The sequence below is a fragment of the Phytophthora sojae genome (genome assembly GCF_000149755.1).
Source record: "Phytophthora sojae unplaced genomic scaffold PHYSOscaffold_1, whole genome shotgun sequence".
NCBI classification, from domain to species: domain Eukaryota; phylum Oomycota; class Peronosporomycetes; order Peronosporales; family Peronosporaceae; genus Phytophthora; species Phytophthora sojae.
In genome coordinates this window covers 11,007,731-11,026,136 of record NW_009258115.1, presented here as the reverse complement: position 1 = coordinate 11,026,136, position 18,406 = coordinate 11,007,731, and the positions used below count along the sequence as shown (strand labels likewise).

At 55.2% G+C, this 18,406-nt stretch overlaps 4 protein-coding genes across 4 annotated transcripts; 2 read left to right on the top strand and 2 right to left on the bottom strand.

Moving 5' to 3' along the window:
* Positions 1-56: 56 nt before the first annotated feature.
* PHYSODRAFT_323378 (hypothetical protein) lies at positions 57-5,563 on the bottom strand (the record flags this gene model as incomplete). Its single annotated transcript, XM_009518907.1, has 10 exons — positions 57-425; positions 490-610; positions 700-1,155; positions 1,241-1,377; positions 1,447-2,295; positions 2,367-3,170; positions 3,203-3,643; positions 3,727-4,446; positions 4,831-5,016; positions 5,501-5,563. 10 exons carry the CDS (start codon positions 5,561-5,563, stop codon positions 57-59), a joined length of 4,146 nt encoding a protein of 1,381 aa, XP_009517202.1.
* Positions 5,564-8,400: 2,837 nt separating this feature from the next.
* On the bottom strand, positions 8,401-8,994 carry PHYSODRAFT_294889 (hypothetical protein; the record flags this gene model as incomplete). The annotated part of the gene is made up of 1 exon (XM_009518906.1): positions 8,401-8,994. One exon carries the CDS (start codon positions 8,992-8,994, stop codon positions 8,401-8,403), a length of 594 nt encoding a protein of 197 aa, XP_009517201.1.
* Positions 8,995-9,543: 549 nt separating this feature from the next.
* On the top strand, positions 9,544-10,041 carry PHYSODRAFT_419328 (hypothetical protein; the record flags this gene model as incomplete). The annotated part of the gene is made up of 1 exon (XM_009518905.1): positions 9,544-10,041. A coding segment is annotated over one exon (498 nt), but the record flags the coding sequence as incomplete, so codon positions are not given.
* Positions 10,042-11,539: 1,498 nt separating this feature from the next.
* On the top strand, positions 11,540-11,695 carry PHYSODRAFT_420549 (hypothetical protein; the record flags this gene model as incomplete). The annotated part of the gene is made up of 1 exon (XM_009518904.1): positions 11,540-11,695. A coding segment is annotated over one exon (156 nt), but the record flags the coding sequence as incomplete, so codon positions are not given.
* Between the last annotated feature and the right edge of the window lie 6,711 nt (positions 11,696-18,406).

The following is an 18,406-nucleotide window of genomic DNA, read 5'->3' as shown; positions in this document are numbered from 1 at the left end:
TTTTCGAGCCGCACCAATTCTCGTTCAGGGTTCCCACAGTTTCCGCGCAGGCTACATCAGGCACCACCGCCTTGAACGAAACGTAGTTGTCGGGCGTAGCGGTCCCAGATCCACTCGTATCTCCACTTCATCATCAAATCCATACATCGTCGCAAGTCGAGGTCCGGCGCACAGGCGCGACCTTCTTCCACGTTAATATCGGCACTCGAAGCCTCGGTCACCCTTCCCTGAGCCTCATCCTTGTTCGTTTCATCTGCTGGGGTGCATTCCGACATGCCACTCCTTCGTGACTCATCCACATCACATGTAATATGCAAATTCCAGTAATTTCCTTCGTCTGTCGCTGCGAGCTGGATAGCCCTCGCAGGCAGTTCAATCATCGTTTCCAGTAGCTTCATTCGTCTGCCATCGCGAGCTGGGTAACCCTCGCGGGCAGTTCAAACGTCGTTAGCGTATGCAACTTGTCAACGACTTGGGCCACGTGCAAACATCGTGCTGCGTTCGCCACTCGTGCAGGTCATCACCCAAACGAACAATCGAACGGTGTTCGTCTGCGCTTAAGTCCGTCATCTCAGGTCCGTTCCACTTCCAAACCTTTGCCAGCTCACCACTGAGAATCAGCACTCGTGTCTTGGTTTACCTCGTTCCATGTAGGGCCAAATCCGAGTGGTAGGCTTCAGTCGAGATGTCGGTAGAGACTCCTGCGCGTAGTCGCTGAGATTAATCTCGTTCGCGGTGTCATCAACCTCCGGGAACCCTTCCGCGACCATCGCATGTACGACCGAGGTGTAATTCGCCTCCAATAGTCTTTCAGGGTCCTCTTTGTCCGGGCCATCGACACAATTTTCTCCATCGGTACTAACCTCGGTCGTTATGATCGGTGCGCTTGGATGCATAGACCGCTCGGTGAAGCGACGACCCTTCCAGTGCGTCGGAGTCGGTCCGTGCGCTCGCCTCGTCGTCCGAACCGTCGTTGGATATACCGTCACGTTCTGTGTCGTCTGCACCAGGCTCAGTAACCTTGACCGAGCCTTGGGAGACCCTGGGGTCGTTGGCATGATCCGATATACCGAGCGAAGAATTATCGTCGTTAGGACGACCTTGAAGATGACCTCTCGGCCATATTGTAGCGTCGAGCGGTCTCCGTAAGATTTGCTGCGGCGTCGAGTAAGTCCTGCGCTCAACCGCGGGTGGCTGTTTGGCCAGCCATTAGTCATAGAGACATCGTTCCCTTTCATACAGAGTCTCGTCACGGCTCGTTGAGTATGCCAGCACCTGCCACTCCTTGTACTTGTTAGAGTCCAACCTCGCGTAGCCGGTATCTCGTGGTAGTTCACCATGCGGTACCCAGAGCACCACGGAGTCGTGCTTGGCACACTGTGCCGTTGTGGTCGTAATATTGGTGAGTCGTACCCTTGTCGGCTGCCCCCGTCGAAGCCTCGTTACGGTCGGCACAAGCTTTCCCGTGCGCCGTACCCACACATCGTACTCCGAACGAGGTAGCCGCTGGCGCGGCAGTCGAAACTCTCGCCACTCGCGACCGGGGACGTATAAATCCTCGGTGGGCCCACACGAAGGCTGCGTGCCGTAAGGTTCGTCATCCCCAACACTCTGCGACTTCAGCAGTGGTACCATGACCTCGTCTGGAAGGCGTGCGGTGCCATGGAACAGATCGTGCCGGATTCCAGCCGGGATCATAAAGTCCATCCCAAGGACCACATCCACTCCGGCACTGTGGTCTATTATCCACATTTCGAACTCGTAAGCCTGTTCCCACCCGAGAGTGATCTTGACGAGCGCCCGTCGCCGGGTCTCCATCACCCCCGGGTTGATGCCGCGGACTTCGAGACTTCGTCCGTTGTCCCGGACTTCCCGTACACGTAGCCGCTTGGCGAAGCTGGCAGAAATCACGCTAACATTCGCTCCAGTATCAAGGAGTAGCCTCGTTCGCGCGTCGTCCACGGCGCCATTGACCAAAGCTCTCATTCGCTTCCTCTCGTCGTATCGCTGGGACGACCACCACCCCAGTCTCTCACCGGGCAGTAATTGCACCGCCCGAACGAGGCTCCGAGGTGGTCCCCTGGCCTGGGCTAGACTTGTAATCAAAGCCTCGGTCGGGTGTCCATCACGTTCATCATCATCATCTTCATCAATACCGGTCTCAACGAGACTTGCGTCTCGGTTCTCTCCATTTCCCGTCGGTTTCACACGATCATTGTTCTTCAGGTCGTCAGGCGGTTTGCTTTCGCCTTTGAACGCGAACAGATAGTCCGCATCAACAGCAGGCTCAGCTAACTGTGGCAGCCCGATTGGGACCAACCCAGGTTCAGTTGGCGGGCTGCCTAGTTTAAATGGCTTCCATACACCAGGCTTTGCAGCTCTGGCGACAGATCCTTCTTGTCGACGTTGGACTTCAGGAGCTTGGTGAGCTCGAGGAGTGCTTCGCACTTCCCAGCGTCGTGCACCTGTTTGCACAGTTTGCACCGCCGGTAGCAGAAGTGCACGGAGTGGGACGAGCTTCCGCACGCGGCACACGGCCCACACTGGCGACGGCCATCTCGTTCGCGGTTGGACGGGCCTCCTCCGTTCCTGAAGCGTCGGTTGTCAGACCGGGCGAACGTTCCATCGGCTGCGGCCCTGCGCTCAGCGTCGTTAGCGGCAGCGACATGTCGAGTAGACTCGTCCGAGTCGTAATCGGCGTCTGAATCCTCGTCCGAGCGTTGGTCATCCGAGCACTGGCGCTCGTCCTCGAAGTAATCCTCGTTCGCCTCAGCATCACGTCGGGGGGCGTACGAAGCCTCGTTGCGTGCACCGACCGAGCCTCCGATGTTCCATTCCGCCATCACATCGGCAAGTGTGTCGACCACAGTCACACTCGACCGGCGCGGGGACCCGTCACGTCGGTCACGGCGGCGGACGTCGTCACGGTAACGTCGTTCGCGGTGGTAGCCACTACGATAATCATCGTTCGACCTTGTGTCGCGACGGCGAGTGGCATCTTGACTCCGAGAACGGTGTAGCGACGATTCGCGAGTTGACTTGCGGTCGCGGTGACGCAGAATGTCATTAATCATGTCTTCGAGGTCATGAATGCCCTTGACCGTGACATGACACAGACGCTCTTCTAAATCTCGGTCGTCACACGTAACCAAGAAGTGTTCGACGTGGTCCTTCGCGTCACGATCCCGTGCTCAAACTGCACCCCGGCGTTGCGAGCGTAGCCGTTGAGCCGGTTGAGGTAGTCACATACCTGCTCTTTGTTCTCTCGTTTGACCGAGTAGTACCGAGCCTTTGCAGACTGGGAGAACTTCGAGCAGTAGTACTTAATGAATGCATCGCACAGCAGTTTCCACGTGCGTCTCGTCTTGCGTGGAAGCTGGCGGCACCAATACAAAGCCCCATCTCTGAGCTTGAGTTCGAACGGCATGCACCACTCGTTGGGCGGTGCATGTGTCCCCCTCATCTCGTAGACGAACGTACGAAGCCACTGCATGGAGTGTTCGCTCTTGTCGCGCACACCGTAGAACGACATGATGTTGCAGAGAGGTAGATGCGTGGTAATCTCGAGCTTCGGGGTTGAGCTATGATTGTCAGTCGCGCTCCGTTCGCGCACCTGACGGGCCCATTCGCTTGGCAGGTCGCCCTCGTAACAGTCGGACCCGAGGTCATCGTCACTGTCCGACGAGCCATCTCGGAGCGTACGTACGTACGTAGGTACGTGCGTACGACCTCGGTCTCCCTAGCCAGACGTTTAGTTCGGTCCGTAGATCGTGGGGTTACCATGTGCGAGTCTTGCATGTAAGGCGAAGCCTCGCCCTTGACTGCGAAGACTCCGTCATCCGTGGCTGCCTTCCGAGGGGTCGCTGGTAGCGGGACCTTGGAGGGGTCAACCGCTTCCGGGGCCGAACGAAGCTTCGTTGAGCCTCGGTCTGCCACCCCAAAGGCCTCACGTAACTTCTTCCTCCACTTGGTAAGCGCCATGGCGGCGGTGGTTGGCGTCCAGCACGCGAGTGCAGCCTCCGTCGAGAGAATCTGGGGCTCGCACCCCATTGCATGCAGGAGGTCCACAGTGTTCTGAGCGAGCTGCCGAGTGCTCGTTGAGTTGATCGGCGCTGCCAAAGCCCCTCCGAGGTCCATCCAGATGGCTTGGCGGACCTGCTTCGGGGAGAACAACTGCATCCACTCACATTTGGTCTTCATCAGCTCCAGACATCGGCCTAGAACCTTGTTGGCCGCCAGAGTATCGCCGTTGGGGGGAGGACGAGTGCCAACCGGCTTGGAGGTTGCCCCTCCCACCGTCACCGAGGGTTTGAAGCCCTCGGTCGCACCGTCATCCGCGTCGCAGGCGGGCTCGGGGCCCGGCATATCGTTGAACGTTTCGGAGAGGTCGCGGGTGATCGACCTCGATCCTCCACTGCGGCCGGCCGACACAACCGCGGCTCCCAACTCCCAACGACGCAAAAACGTGCGGGAGCGGGAGAACACGAGTCCCAAAGTCGGATGCTCTAAGCCAATCACATATCTCCATTTTCTCCCGGGAGCTGGGAGCGGGAACTTTTAAGTTCTTAAAAGACCGACCCTAAGAGGTGTATAACTTTTCTCTCTTTTAGTTGGGGTTTGGGGTGACGTCCTTCCCTCGGAACGCGTGGCTAGCATGATGCTCGCTACGCGCATACGACAGGTGCCCCCGGGCATCTCCAAGCCCTTTGCGAGTCTCCATCCATCAGCCCAGCACCAGCTCCAGCCACCCCCACTTCTCCTACTCTGCGACCGAACCAGACTAACCGCCTCAGAATCGGCACATTTAATGCCCAATCATTAGGTTCCCACCGCAAGCAGCACGGCACGCTTCCTCAAGACCTCCACCGCTACCGCATCGACATACTCGGCCTCCAAGAGACCAAGCCCCTGACACTCGGACGCAGACAGATCGGAGACCATACGCTGTTGACACTCCCAGGCACCCAAGAGCACCACGGAATTAGCTTCGCGGTCTCGCAACGTGTCCGCCCCTTCCTACATCGGTACTGGGTCCACACCGACCAGATAGGAGTTCTCCAGCTCTTTATGCCGCAGACAGGATGCATCAATGTCGTGACAGCGTACTCACCGCATAATGGGCGCCCCTCCGCGACATTGACAATTTCTACGCGGATATTAGGTCGTTGCTTGACCAGTTCGCTCGCCGAGATATTACAGTCATTACAGGGGACTTTAACGCCAAGCTTGGGCGCCGATACCCCGGAGAAGCATTCATGGGCCCCCACGCGCGCGGCGTTCGAAACCACAATGGACATGCACCCGCTAACTTCTGTATGACTTCCACTTGCTTGCAACTAACACAGAATTTCGTAAGCGCGCCACGCACAAGACCACGTGGAGCCAACGCCGCACCGACTGCCACGTCTATAACCAGATTGACTACATTCTCTGCCAGCAAAACTGACGGCGTTTTTGTATGGACACCCAGTCCTGGTGTGGCACCACGACCGCCTCGGACCACAAACTGGTGACGGTGGACGTCGCTCTCATCCAAGCTCACCGCCTCAGGGCCCAGCATCATCTCAGCGGCTACATATTGCACAGGTCCGCCTCATCTTTGACGACAATGTTCACCACAGCGCTCAAGGCGGCGCCCCACCCCACACACGACACCCCGGTCGTCCAGCAATGGAACTGCCTCATGGGCCTGATCCATGACACAGCAGAGGCAATCGTAGACAATAAAGCGGTGCCAACCCGGCACAAGCGCTACGATGATCCAGTCCTTGGTGCTCTGACCAAACAGCAACGCGCGCTCCAGATCCGCATCTATCACGACCGACACGCCGCTACATCGGCGCTTCGCCGGGAACGGAATGCAATCTTGCACCAAATCCAGTTCCGGTGCCGAGACCGGGCAAATCTAGCCCTCGACGAGAAGATTCAGCAGACCGAGCGCCTCATTCCAACAGCTCAAATGTTCGAAGCCACCCGCGAAGTTACTCGAGGCCCCGCTCCACCACTGCTGCTTCGTGACACTACCGGTAAGTATATCCTACATGAACGTACAGCTAAACATTTAGTGCGAACCCATGTTCAGGAACAGTTTACTATCCCGACGCGCCTCCCCGCCCAGCCGGACCAAGATGCACGCGGACTGGACTGTCCATTAACGGCTTCCGAGGACAAGATTGCTCTCCTCCACGTGCGTCCGGACCTGACGGCATTGCTTAAATATATTGCCGAAGTACTCGCGCCTTGTCTGGCTGAGCTCGTCAACGCAAGCTTCGAACGCGGGGAGCCACTCAATCTTGGTGAAGGCACCTTGCTTTGCTTCCCTAAGCCCAACAAGCCGCGAGGTGCGTGCTCCAGCCTACGCCCCATCGTGTTACTCAACAGCGTACGCAAGGCCATCTGAATAGGATCTTACCAGCCGTGGGGAAGTTCCTCTCGGCTCACCAATGCGGGTTCCACAAATGCCGCAGCACCACTGATGCGGTTTGGACGCACCGATGGCTTTGTGCGCGCGTTCAACGTTACCAAGAGAGCACCCACGTCCTAGGCAACGACCTGTCCAGTTCATTCGACTCTATCGACAGACACAACTCGAAGTCCTTCGTACATTCCTGACCGACGACGACGTTCGGCTCACCCGACTCCTTCTCGCCAACACGACGTTGACCCTACGCTCGGGTCGCCGGGCACTTGGTCCGTCCGACAGCAATACCGGCACTCCCCAAGGCGACTCTCTCTAACCTGTTTTGTTTGTGATCTACTTAGAAGCGGCCTTTCGTGATCTCGCTAGGGACTGGACGACCCGCACGCACTGCTAGAACAAATGGTGGTGTACGCTGATGACGCCGACTTTATCTGCCGCGACCAAGCAACAATCCAAGTCATCCTCAACAAGGCCCCCGCCATACTCGCCCGCTGGTACCTTACTATGAACATCTTTAAGACAGAGATCACAGAACTTCGCTGCCACATCATCCCCAGTGGTCACAACCGCCTCACCCGCGCGACTAAAGAACAGTGGCGCTCGACAAGAAAGTTCGGTTCGCTGCGCGGTGACACTGAAGATCTCACACGATGGAAGGCACTGGTGGCGGCGCCTCTGGACGATTGGCTCCGCCCACACTACACCACGAGCAAGACTCGAATACGGATCTACAACAGCTACGTGCTCCCGGTGCTTCTCTACAACAGCTGTACCTGGGCTTTACTAGCTCAGAACTCCGTGGTCTTGAAAGCTTCCATCGACGGCAGCTCCGCAGTGTCTTGGGCATTCTCTACCCGTGCCACGTTTCGAACGCGACGCTGTATGGGATCTGCAGCGAGCGGCCGCTTCGCCACCGGATCGTGGTAGCCCGCTGGGACTCTTTGGGCACATTCCCCGACGGCCGGACATCCCTGCCTACACACAAATGGCAACCTACTACGCCCCAAGCGCAGCGGGCACATGATGTGGTTGTCCCCGCACCACCCGCCCTATCGTACTGGACGCAGACCTCGTGACAAGTGACCAAGGCTATCGAGTCCGGGACGTGTACGATCTCGAGGAACTCGCATACTTGCCGACTACAGATTAAAATAGAAGACTCTAATGGCTGCAATTGAAGACTCGCTGCCGGCTACTGGAGTTCGACTTATGCGGACACCAAACTATGCCGCCGACTAGCTAAGTTGAGCCTAGCGCTGGTATAATATTGCTACGCGAACACGTATTGTGGCTTTCATCCGTTTTGGCAAATCGGGTGGTCCAAGATCCGATATATCGGGCCCGATTTGCTGGAGGGCTCCGATTTAGCAGGAGGGCTGAGGGAAGCAAACTATATCTGGCCCGATTTGGTCTGGGGGCTGCGAGTTGCGAAGCAGGGGCCAGAAATGCCGCTTTTCGCCGGCAAAAGGGACCGCCGCGAAAACATGTCTGGGGCCCTCTCAGATCGGCGTGGCACGAGGTTGTAGCGGCCGTAGATGATCACACAGGTGATTTAGCTGGCCATAGTGCTACGAAGTGGCTATATACAGTGTACTATTGTCCCCAATGTCTTGCGGTTCTAATGCGTCATGAGAGGTGAGGAGGTGTGGCCAACTTGGAATGCCTCCCCTCTGATCCTTATGCTACTAACTCAGGGCAGATATAGCTAAATTGGACTAACCGATCATGTAGGAGCTCCATTTTATATAAATCGGACTCCGAGATAACACGTCAAATCGGGCGGCAAAATAGTTGAAAGCCACAATACATCATTCATTCATTCATTCGTTTATAGCTTCTATCTGTCTTGTCGCAGCGTCTTTGTTATGTTGAAGGTCCAGCATAACGTAAATTTATACTTACACTTTTTATGAGTCAACTGTCACACTATACTGAAATCAAGATAATAATTTGAGTGTAAAACCGACGGATGCACAGGTTTAGGGGTCCATAAACTGGGTCTGGTTGAACGGGATAAAAACCAATGCGCCGCACCCACCATCTTTGAGTGGCCCACAGCCACCAAAGCGCTCATCCTCCAAAGCGACGGCCAAGACGAAGATGGTCGCACCAATCCCCAAAGCACCGCGATACCAGCTCATGGACCAGGAGCGACGACTTCTGCGCGAGGTGAGCGCCACGGGTGGTGCATCCGCCGGGCTGGGCAGAAGCAGAGCAACGAAGGAGCTGTCAGAGCGAAGAAGGTGACACGGAAGAAGCCAGCGAAGCACACGACGCTGGCGATGGAGTCTAAGCGAGTGCCACCACCAAAGCTCGCGGCAGGGTCTGCCAGCCCTGCTGCAGCAAAGACGTCGGCTGCGCATGACAGCAATGACGCCAAGGAAGCAGAAGCAGACGACGGGCAAGGGCAAGAAGCCACTGCAGAAGCAGACGGCAGGCAAGAGCACGGCGGGGGGCAAGAATGAGAAGAAAGAGGGGTCACCGGGCCCTGCAGCTAAAGGACCGCACGCTGCTGCCAGTGCATCGGTGGCAGCGCCAGCTTTGGTCGTAGTGGAGGGCGTTGTGGCTGACATGGTGGCGAGAGTGAGCGGCACCACGCCGCCGGGTGTGGGATCCACTACGCCGCCACGTGTGAACGTCGGCACACTGACAAGGGGGGGGGGGGACGCCAGTACCCTCGTCGAGACGGAAAAGGCGCCGGAGTAGTCGATGCGGCGTCACCAGCCTGTGTTGTTGACGGATATGCCAACCTCATGTCGGCAGGTGCCGACAGGTGCATGGGGCTCAACTCGGACGAGGTCCCCATGTTGCAGGAGGAGCACGAAGACGAGGCGGATTGGCAAGGGGATGAGTAGGAGGAAGACTGGGACATTGGCGAACTCACTGACGAAGACACGGGCAACGACGCCGACAAGCTTCCGAAGTCGGTGTGCTTGTCGACCTCGAGGAACAAGAAGACGGCGGCCGCGATGAGAACGAGCGGCTGCGAATGTGGTACGTTATGTTGAATGGATCCAATATAAGGCCAACATAACTAACTGTGATGTATGTGTTTGCATGCAGATCCCGCAAAGTGTGGCCCCGACCCAACGTATGCTGATTTGCACAGTGGCGATTACGGTCCAAGCAACAGTGTTATGGCGGTGGCGGACGATCCATTGGCACTCCTCTTCTACTTCATGCCGCCAAAGCTGTTGATCCAGATTGCGACTGAGAGCAACTGCTACCACAAACAGTCGATACCGCTTCGATCGAGATCGATACGCTCGCAGCAACGGCGGAACGGTGGCGACATCGAAGGTCTGAGTGAGATACCACGCCGGCTTGCTGAAGTGCCTCCAATTATGCCCCATGAGGTGCTACGCGTTGTTGGCCTCCTGATCGCGCGGATGCTGGTGCCCATCCGCAAGGGTATTGCCGCACATTGGTCGACGAAGCAAGTTGGTGCTCTCCCTACAAACCGGTTCCACCTGTTCATGAAGAAGAACCGGTTCTTCCACATCATGAGCTACCTTCACTTCTCAAACAACAAGTCACCCAAGGCCAGCGTTGGCCGGGCGTGGAAGATCAGACCAGTCGTGGATGTGTTACAGCGGACATTCGCGCGCGGGTACCGGGCACCACCAGTGGTCAGCTTCGACGAAGCTACCCTCCCGTCACGCTCGCGCTACAACCCTACCAGGCCGTTCAACATGGACCCCCCCAAATGGGGAACGAAGGTGTTCGTGACGGCCTGTGCGAAGACGGTGTACTGCATGAGGTGGGTTAACGGAAACGCAGCAAGCATCAGCTTGTTGCTTTCTCTTTTTGTCAAAGTACTTATGTTGGCTTGAGGCAATATTGCTTCCACCTGGGCTTTGATTGCGCAACATACCATTACCATAACTCTGTGTGGTTTAGTTTGTTGTTATTGCCAGGATTGAGGTGTACTGTGGGGCCAAAACGCACCTCTAAACACCTGTCCCGAAGGACAACAATACGGGTGAAGCAGCTGTGCTCCGGAACATGAACGTACTATGTCCGACGTCACCCACGTCGCCATGGTGGTTGGTGGTGACCGATTACTTCAACATCTCTGTGAAGCTAGAGTTGGAGCCTCTACACCTCCGTTTCTACATCACGGGCACGACCAAGACAGATCGGTCGGGCTACCCAAAGGACGAGGTTACTGCAAAGGGCTACCAGACGGTGAACAAAACGAAGGTGATGATCCCACCGCAAGGCACGATCAAACTCGCGCAGAACAAGCAGTTCCCCCATCTAACGACGGCAATGTGGATGGACCGCGCGTCAGTCCATCTTTCTGTCGACCGGAGGAAGCCGCAAGACCGCTACCGTCAGTAGGTACTACGTGCATTGATTGCGTGTGGTTATTAGTATCACTGACGCTACTGTCTATTTGTGTTATAGTGCGCCGGATAAAGGGTGTGATACGTCTTGTGCCCGCTCCGGAGTTGGTTCGTAACTACCTGCGCTGGATGGGTGGTGTCGACATCCACGACCAGCTCTGGATGCAGATGTAGAATATCCAGGGCTGCTACAAGACACACAACTACTACAAAACGCTGCTTCTAGGCCTTTGGACATTGCGCTACTGAACGCGTTTATAGTCTTCTGTCATCACCGATAGGTGAACAACCAAAGACTCGCCAATCACTTCGCCTTCTTCGAGACACTGATGGGACAGCTTCTCGCGATTGACTCCCCAGAAGCCTACGCGGTACATACTATGATGCCAAGTCAACATAAGAGTCGCTGCGAAGAATCCTGATCCAACATAACCTCACGCATGTTGAACGCTCTGTGTACAGGAAACTACTTGTGCGCAAGAGAGGACAGCGGCCTCGCCAGTCCTCCAGGCCACTGCAACTACGGCACCTGTACGCCGTGATGACGGACACCGCCTGGAGGAGAACCCAGACACTGTCAACAGCGACCAGGACCTCAAGCGCCGCCAACGCTCATGCAAGGTTTGCGCGCTGTAAAAGATGCAGCTAAGGAAGGACACAAAGTACTTCTGCCCTAAATACTCGAGTGGCAATCCACGGTAAGCTGTTGTATGTAGCTATGCATCGCCAGGCAATTTCTAACGTTGACGTTGTGAGAAGTACATACTTTTGCAATGTAGTGAGAGAGGGGGAGGAGAAGACGTGCTACCAGATCTGGCACGACACCTGGGACAGCGGGAATACCATTCCACGGTACCTGCTACAGGAGCACAAGATTCACAACCGCCCGCCGCCATCCCTCCCAGGAAAGAAGCGCCGACGACGGGCTGCGGCAAGTGCGGCGGATGAGGAGGCGATGCCGGACGCTGCTCATGGCGCTGAAAAGGAAGAAGAGGAAATGTCTGACGACGAGGCGTAGGCTAGGCATTCGTTGCAGTGCAGGAAGTAATCAATCGAAACTGCATTTTGCTTTGATTTCATTGGGTGGTGCGTTTTTCAAGTCATGATACCGATATGTGTAACATTTCAAAACTCGGACAACCCGATGACACAGACGGTCGTTATATTCTCTTTATCATCATAGTAGCATTGTGTGCTAAACATAAGCCTACATAGAGTCAATTACATTGAATCTGCAAAATCTATGTCCGACACAAAACCTGAACTATCCCAGTTCAGTCCATATAAATTCGTATATATTAATATATGGAGTAGGGACAAATATACGCCTCGGGAACTAAGGGGTTAATCCGAAGTCTTTACATCGCTGTATGACCCTGGTTTTATATAAACCCAAGAGACCTGCATATAGCCCTCAGGTCAACCGAACGGTGCTCGGAGGACGTACTGGCTAGCATTTGTTGAAAATGGTGTGCCTCAAAACACGGGAAGCTCCAAAATGGAGCCGCATGAGCAATGAGGTAAAAATCATTTACTATGGGTGTGTAATTCAGACAGGATTTTCAGTGGAGCAAATACAGCACACGAGTTCTACAAGGAGAGTTTATGGGGGATGGTATTTGACATGTCGCCAAGGCGTTTGTGAATGTCGAACAGCGCAAGCATCAAGCTAACGACAAGTTTAAGGAATAATTCCGCATTGATTTTGCATACTATTCCGACCACATGAGCTCAATCTATGGAACACAGCTGATAAGCAGATGAAGTAAAGTGAAAAAGGCAAACAATGTTTTTTTTCAGCAGAAGTATCATGCTCGCTGCCCCAAAGATTTCGAGCGACTCGCCGCAGGCTGCGGCCAAGTGTCGGAGGCAGGTCGCCGTTAGTCAAACGCATGTTGCTTAACGACACTAGCACCGGTGTCTCGAGTCGAAGGCAGGTACAGCCAGTCCATGCACATTTGGAGGCAGATCGGAGGCAGACCGCGGCCAATCAGTTCGAGGTCAAAGTAGTCAGAGGCAGGTTGGAGCCAATCCGTGCGCAGATAGACGTCGCCACCACTCAGATGCAGCCAGATGCGGGTCTGTGCTGGCTCGGGCTGCGTCGGAGATCTAACGTCGGTGGACACCATGTCAGCTCCACTTCGTCGTGCTCATGCTTCTCCAGGGTCGACCGAGGTTCGTAAATCTCTAGGCGGTGGCGTAGGCTTCATCTTAATCTGAATAAATGTCGCTTTGCTCGTTCACTTCATAATCTTCACTCGCGCCAACGCAAATCGCCTTCAACACTCGGTCGCGGTTCCCAGAGCTTCTTCTCAGCTCCCGGCTGCCGCGGCTGTCTCGGGCGAGGCTTAGTTCGCAGCCGGTTCGCTCCGCTGCTCACGGGCCATCCCATCTTCAACTCCATACTTAGTCACGGGCTTGAGCGTACATGCTCAGCCTCACTTCTTCTTGAATTTTGCGTCCGACGCCTCGGTCGCCTTTCCATTTGCCCCATCATCGCTTGTTTTATCTGTTGAGGGTCTGACCGAGGCTTGCTTGCGTCTTCCGTTGTTTCCGGCTCCATTCCGACATTTCCATTCCATTGTGATTCGTTCACTTAACACGCAACATGCAGATTCCAGTAACTTTTTTCGTCTGTCACTGCGAGCTGGATAGCCCTCGCAAGCAGTTCAACCGTCATCACCAGTAGCTTCGTTGGTCTGACATCGCGAGCAGTTCAATCATCCTTGGGACGCGGGACCACTCCTCGTCGGCCACCTGGACCATTTGCAAACGTCGGTCACTTCACTTCCGGCGTAGGTAATCATACAGGAGGCCACCGCACGACAGATTGGACGCCGGTTCCCATGTCGGCTCGTCATAGCCGACCCACTCGACCTTGAACTCCCGAATGGCTAGGTGGGTGCTCGTTGACAACGGAGTCCGGTCATCGAGGATAGTCTCCACCTCGTACTCACCGTCCAGGTGGTCGGGCTCGAAGCTGTCTTCGGGTAGACATTCTTCGTCGAAGTCAAGGCGAGCCTCTTCAGTGACCTCACGAGCCAAACGAAACCTCGGTCGGCCTTCGAACTCGTTCACCGACTTGAGTCGTGACACATGCACCACCGGGTAGAACCGGTATCCACTTCGGTCAGTTAATTCCAACTCAAACGCAAACTCGTCGATCTTCTTCTTCACTCGGAAAGGTCCGTGTCACGGATGGGCTAGTTTCTTAGTCAGTCCTGGTCCGACCCGCTCCATGTACAGCCACGCTCTGCTTCCAGGCTGCAAAGAAAGCCTCGTTTTCGTTACTGTAGTTCCACCATGGCCAGGGGAACTCGGTGCAAGGTCGACCGAGGTGACGCTTGCCGTAGCTTCCTTCTCCTTCTTGCCAATTGATTCATTGTGCTTTTAGCTCTCGAAGCCTTTTCCGCGGCTTGGTACTCCTTGACCATCCTCAGGGCGATTTCCTGCTGTCGGTTGACCTCTCGGCGCCATGCTAGCGAGTCCGTTTGGCTACCGAAGCCTCGCTTGAGTGACGAGGACATTGCCTTGAGCGTTGATTGGGCATCCCACCCATGAACGAGGTAAAAGGGAGTTTCCTTCCTCATCGTATCACTGGAGTTATTGATGTCTTTCGGCGATTTCGTCCCAGTCCTGCTGCAACGGGTCCTCAGCGTATACGCGGACTGACTGCATCATCGTCTTCACCGATCTCTCCTGCTGACCATTAGCCTGTGGTCGGTAGCTCAGGGTCGCCCTCGACCGAGACTGCATCATCTCCGTGAAGGCCTGAAAGACCTAGCTCATGAATCGAGGATCTCGGTCATGACGGATCAATGACGGTGCCCCAAAGCATCGGTAGACACACTCCTCGAAAGCTTGCGCAACGAGTAGGGCAGTAGTGTCGGACATGCCTTTGCCCATCACGAATCCCGTGAACGAGCATTGGAACAGCAGGAGAGCTGTGTTACCACTGCGACTCTTTGGTAGCGGTATCACGAAGTCCATAGAGACCGGTTGGAAAGGCCTCTCGGCTAGGATGTTCCCTGGCGAGTACCCGCGGAACTGAGGTCGGCTCTTACTTGAACTGCAATCAGGGCACGACTTAACGTGTTTCTCCACGTCGGCATACTGGCCGATCCAGTAAAAGTCTCTCCTCGCTCGATGTAGTGTACGGGTAATACCTTGATGACCACCTTCGAGTGAGTCATCACAGCTCTGCAGGACCTCTTGGATCATCGTTGTGGGTACCACGAGTTTCATCTTCAACTCGATTTGTTCGTTGTCACTCGAACGACGGCTCGTTCTAGTGTAATACAGTTCATTGTCCTCGCTCAACACAATCTGGTCCGCCATTTTCTATGCGTCTCCTGCAGCTCTGTATCCAATTTTCGCGTCATCTCCCCGGAGCAGTGCCTTCCGATTTGACCACCGTAGTTCTTCATCTTGGGCGGTGGCGATCCTCCTTCGGCGTTCTTCCTGTACTACCAGCGGGTCAATGTCTTCCGCGTTCGGTGGGGCTGGTGACGTCTCGTGCGGAGCGGTGAGACTTCTACTTTATTCTGAGACTCGCTCGGCATACCATAGGCTTCCACTCGGTGAGATGCGTCTCCCTGATCGGTGACCGAGACTTCATCTGCAAACCGGACGTGTTTCTGCTTTGCTCTCGCTTGACGTCTGGTCATCACAGCCACATGTCTAGGTTCAGTCTGGTTCTGCCGTCTGTGGTCGGTTTCCCTTCGCACAAAATTAAAAAAACTTGCTGTGAGGTTTGACAGAGGCTGATACAGCCCATACTGTGCTGGCCGAGGGTATGTCCTCGACGACGCAACTGTCAGCAACCTCGTAGATGACTTCAGCGATACGGTTCAGCTTCATCAGCTCTAATACTCGGTCGTCTGACGATACCGCCGTCGACCTCTTGCTTTCGAGCGTCTCGCTTGCCAAAGGAGCGGCCGCAGCGATAAACTCTCTCATCACACGTAGGTACTTCACCGGTCGAAACTTGGTCGTGATTTCTTGGTGATGGCTGAGTTGCTTCAACAAACACTCCTTCAGACAGGTTATCACCCCTAGTGTTTGCTGGATAGCGAGCGTCGAGTCGCCAACGACGATTAAATGGTCGGCCCCGTGCTGTAATGCAGCAGAGACACCGTTGTTCATCCCTGTGCACTCAGCGAGGTTAACTCGAGGTAAGCGCTCGCAGCGAGCACTACCGTCTATTCCGGTAACTTCCATAGTACCCATGAGCAGCTCCCATAACCACCGTTCTTCTCAGTCTTCGCAGACCCGTCAAACGACATGACAAATCCTCGGTAGGACCGAGGTAGGCGTGCATAGAGCGGATGCAGGTCCAAGCGAGCAGTCGGTGACCCTCGGGTCCGGGGCGTAACCATCACCAGTGACTTATCCAAATCAACGAAGTTCGTCAAGCCGGCTTGAAGTAGTTGGGCAAACGAGCAGTCGGTCTCTTTGACTCGTTCAACCAACCGGTGCCACGGCGACAGCAAGACGGCGAACTGGGTAGCCCGACCGAACAATGCCTTGGACTTGTGGACCCAGTCGAGCGTTGAAAATCGAGTGTAGACCCGGATTCGCTGTCCAATCAGTTGGGTATAACACACCTTCAGTATCAGCAAAAGCGCGAGAATTGCTTTCTCGGTCGGGTGATAATTCATCTCCGCGTCCTTCAAAACACGTCCACAGAAGCGAACGGGATGTAGTTTGCCCTCATGCTCTTGCATCAACGTGGAGCTCAGAGTCCAGTCGTTGGCGAACAGCATGACATGTACTTCCTTCTCTCGGTCGAAGTGCCGGAGAATCGGCGCTGTCGAAACCTTCTGTTGGAGCATGGCGAAACTGTGCTTGGCCGCGGTGAGGTCACCCCCGGGCTGGAAGTTCTCGTCCTTAAGCTGATACAGCGCTGCCCCATAGACCGCAAAGTCTTGGATAAAACGACTGTAGTAATTGAGTGCCCCAAGGAAGGACTGCATTCCTTTCTTCGTTGACGGGAACGAAAGCTCGGTCACCCCTGCTAGCTTCTTGCTGTTCGGTCGTATACCTTCTGCCGAGATTTCGTGAGACAGGAAGTCCACCTTGGACTGCACAAATATACTCTCGGTGAAGATGATACTAATACGGCACTCTTCGAAGCGTGTCAGCAATCGATCCAGCGTCTCCAGGCATGACCCGAAAGTCTCGGCACCGAAACAAATATCATCCACGAATGATCGGCGACTGAACGCTGGCGTCAACATGGACTCATCCGGCTCTCCATTGGCGAACATGTCGGCGGTATGAGTGTTGACGAATTCGGTCACAGCTCCCCTATCCAGCGAGTTATCTAGGTCGGCTTCGAATTTGGTCCGAAATGACTTGGCAGTGCCAGCCGGAGTCCCGTTCACCCCAGCACGAGCTCCCTTGTCATGTTCTTCAGCTAAACGCATGCGCTCCGAGAATTTAAACCATCCTCCTTTCGGCTGGACGAAACCCCAAAGCGCGTTATCAATCATGTGCTGGTAAATCACCGGAGCGTTCTTCAAACCAAAGGGCATGCGCAACCAATCGAAGTGCCCAAGCGCAGAGACGAAAGCAGAAATTTTGCAAGCACGTTCGGTCATCATAATAGTCCAGAAGCCGCTGGCGGCATCCAGAGAGCAGAACCACAGGTATGCCTCCATGTCCGTCAACAGGTCATCCACTAACGGCATAGCGTACTCCATTATCTCGGTGATCGCATGAACGAGCTTGTAGTCAATACACAAGCGAATATTCACTCCGTTCTTCTTTAAGACAATGACGATTGGCGACGCCCATGGGCTGTCTGAGAAGGAGATAAACCCAGCCTTCAGAAGGACTTTCAGCAACTCGTATAGCTTGCCGAGGAAGCGGAGCGGGGTTCGCCGAGCTTTCTGCTTGATTGGCGCGTGCCCTTGTACGTTGATGTCGCACACGACACCGTAGGCTGGAGGCGGCAGAGCGTTGTCACTCGCGATCATGATCTTCTCATGGCTCTGTAGCACGTCGACCAGTCTCACCTGCTGCTTCTCGCTCAAATCGCCATTTTGGATATTCTGACCGGAGTAATCCAATGTCGTCTCCGACGCTTCGGTCAGGTCTGGCAAGAAACGCCAGCTCTTGCGCGTAGTCGGTAAGCTCAATGTCGTTCGCCACGCGTTCAGAAACGTCGTTCGCGGCGTCGTCATCTTCGATAGTCCCTCTGCAATCATAGCATGCATGACCGAAATATAAGTCGCTTCCAGTAATTGTGGGTCGTCAATCGAATCTTCGCCTAAGTCCTGGAAATCAGTGGCGGCGTCAGCGGCGGGGTTCTGGTTCCTGTAGGAACATCGTTCGGCCCAGGATCATGTTCGCCCCAGTCGTCTTCACCACTGCATATCGCAGCCGACGCGTCAGCCGGACCCAGGCATGGTGCAACAGCTTCCGTCGACAGGCCGTTCGCTGCCGCTGGCTCCGCCTTTGTCATCTCGTCTTGGGCATCCTCCGATTTGTCGTTCGTCTCACTATCACCTTCACGCAGCTCAGCACTAGTCTCCGACGCCTCGACCGAGACTCCCTGGCCATTGGCAACCGTACCGGTATTCAGGCTCGTGGACATGCACCTCGTCCGGCAGAGCGGCGAAGCATCATGGGT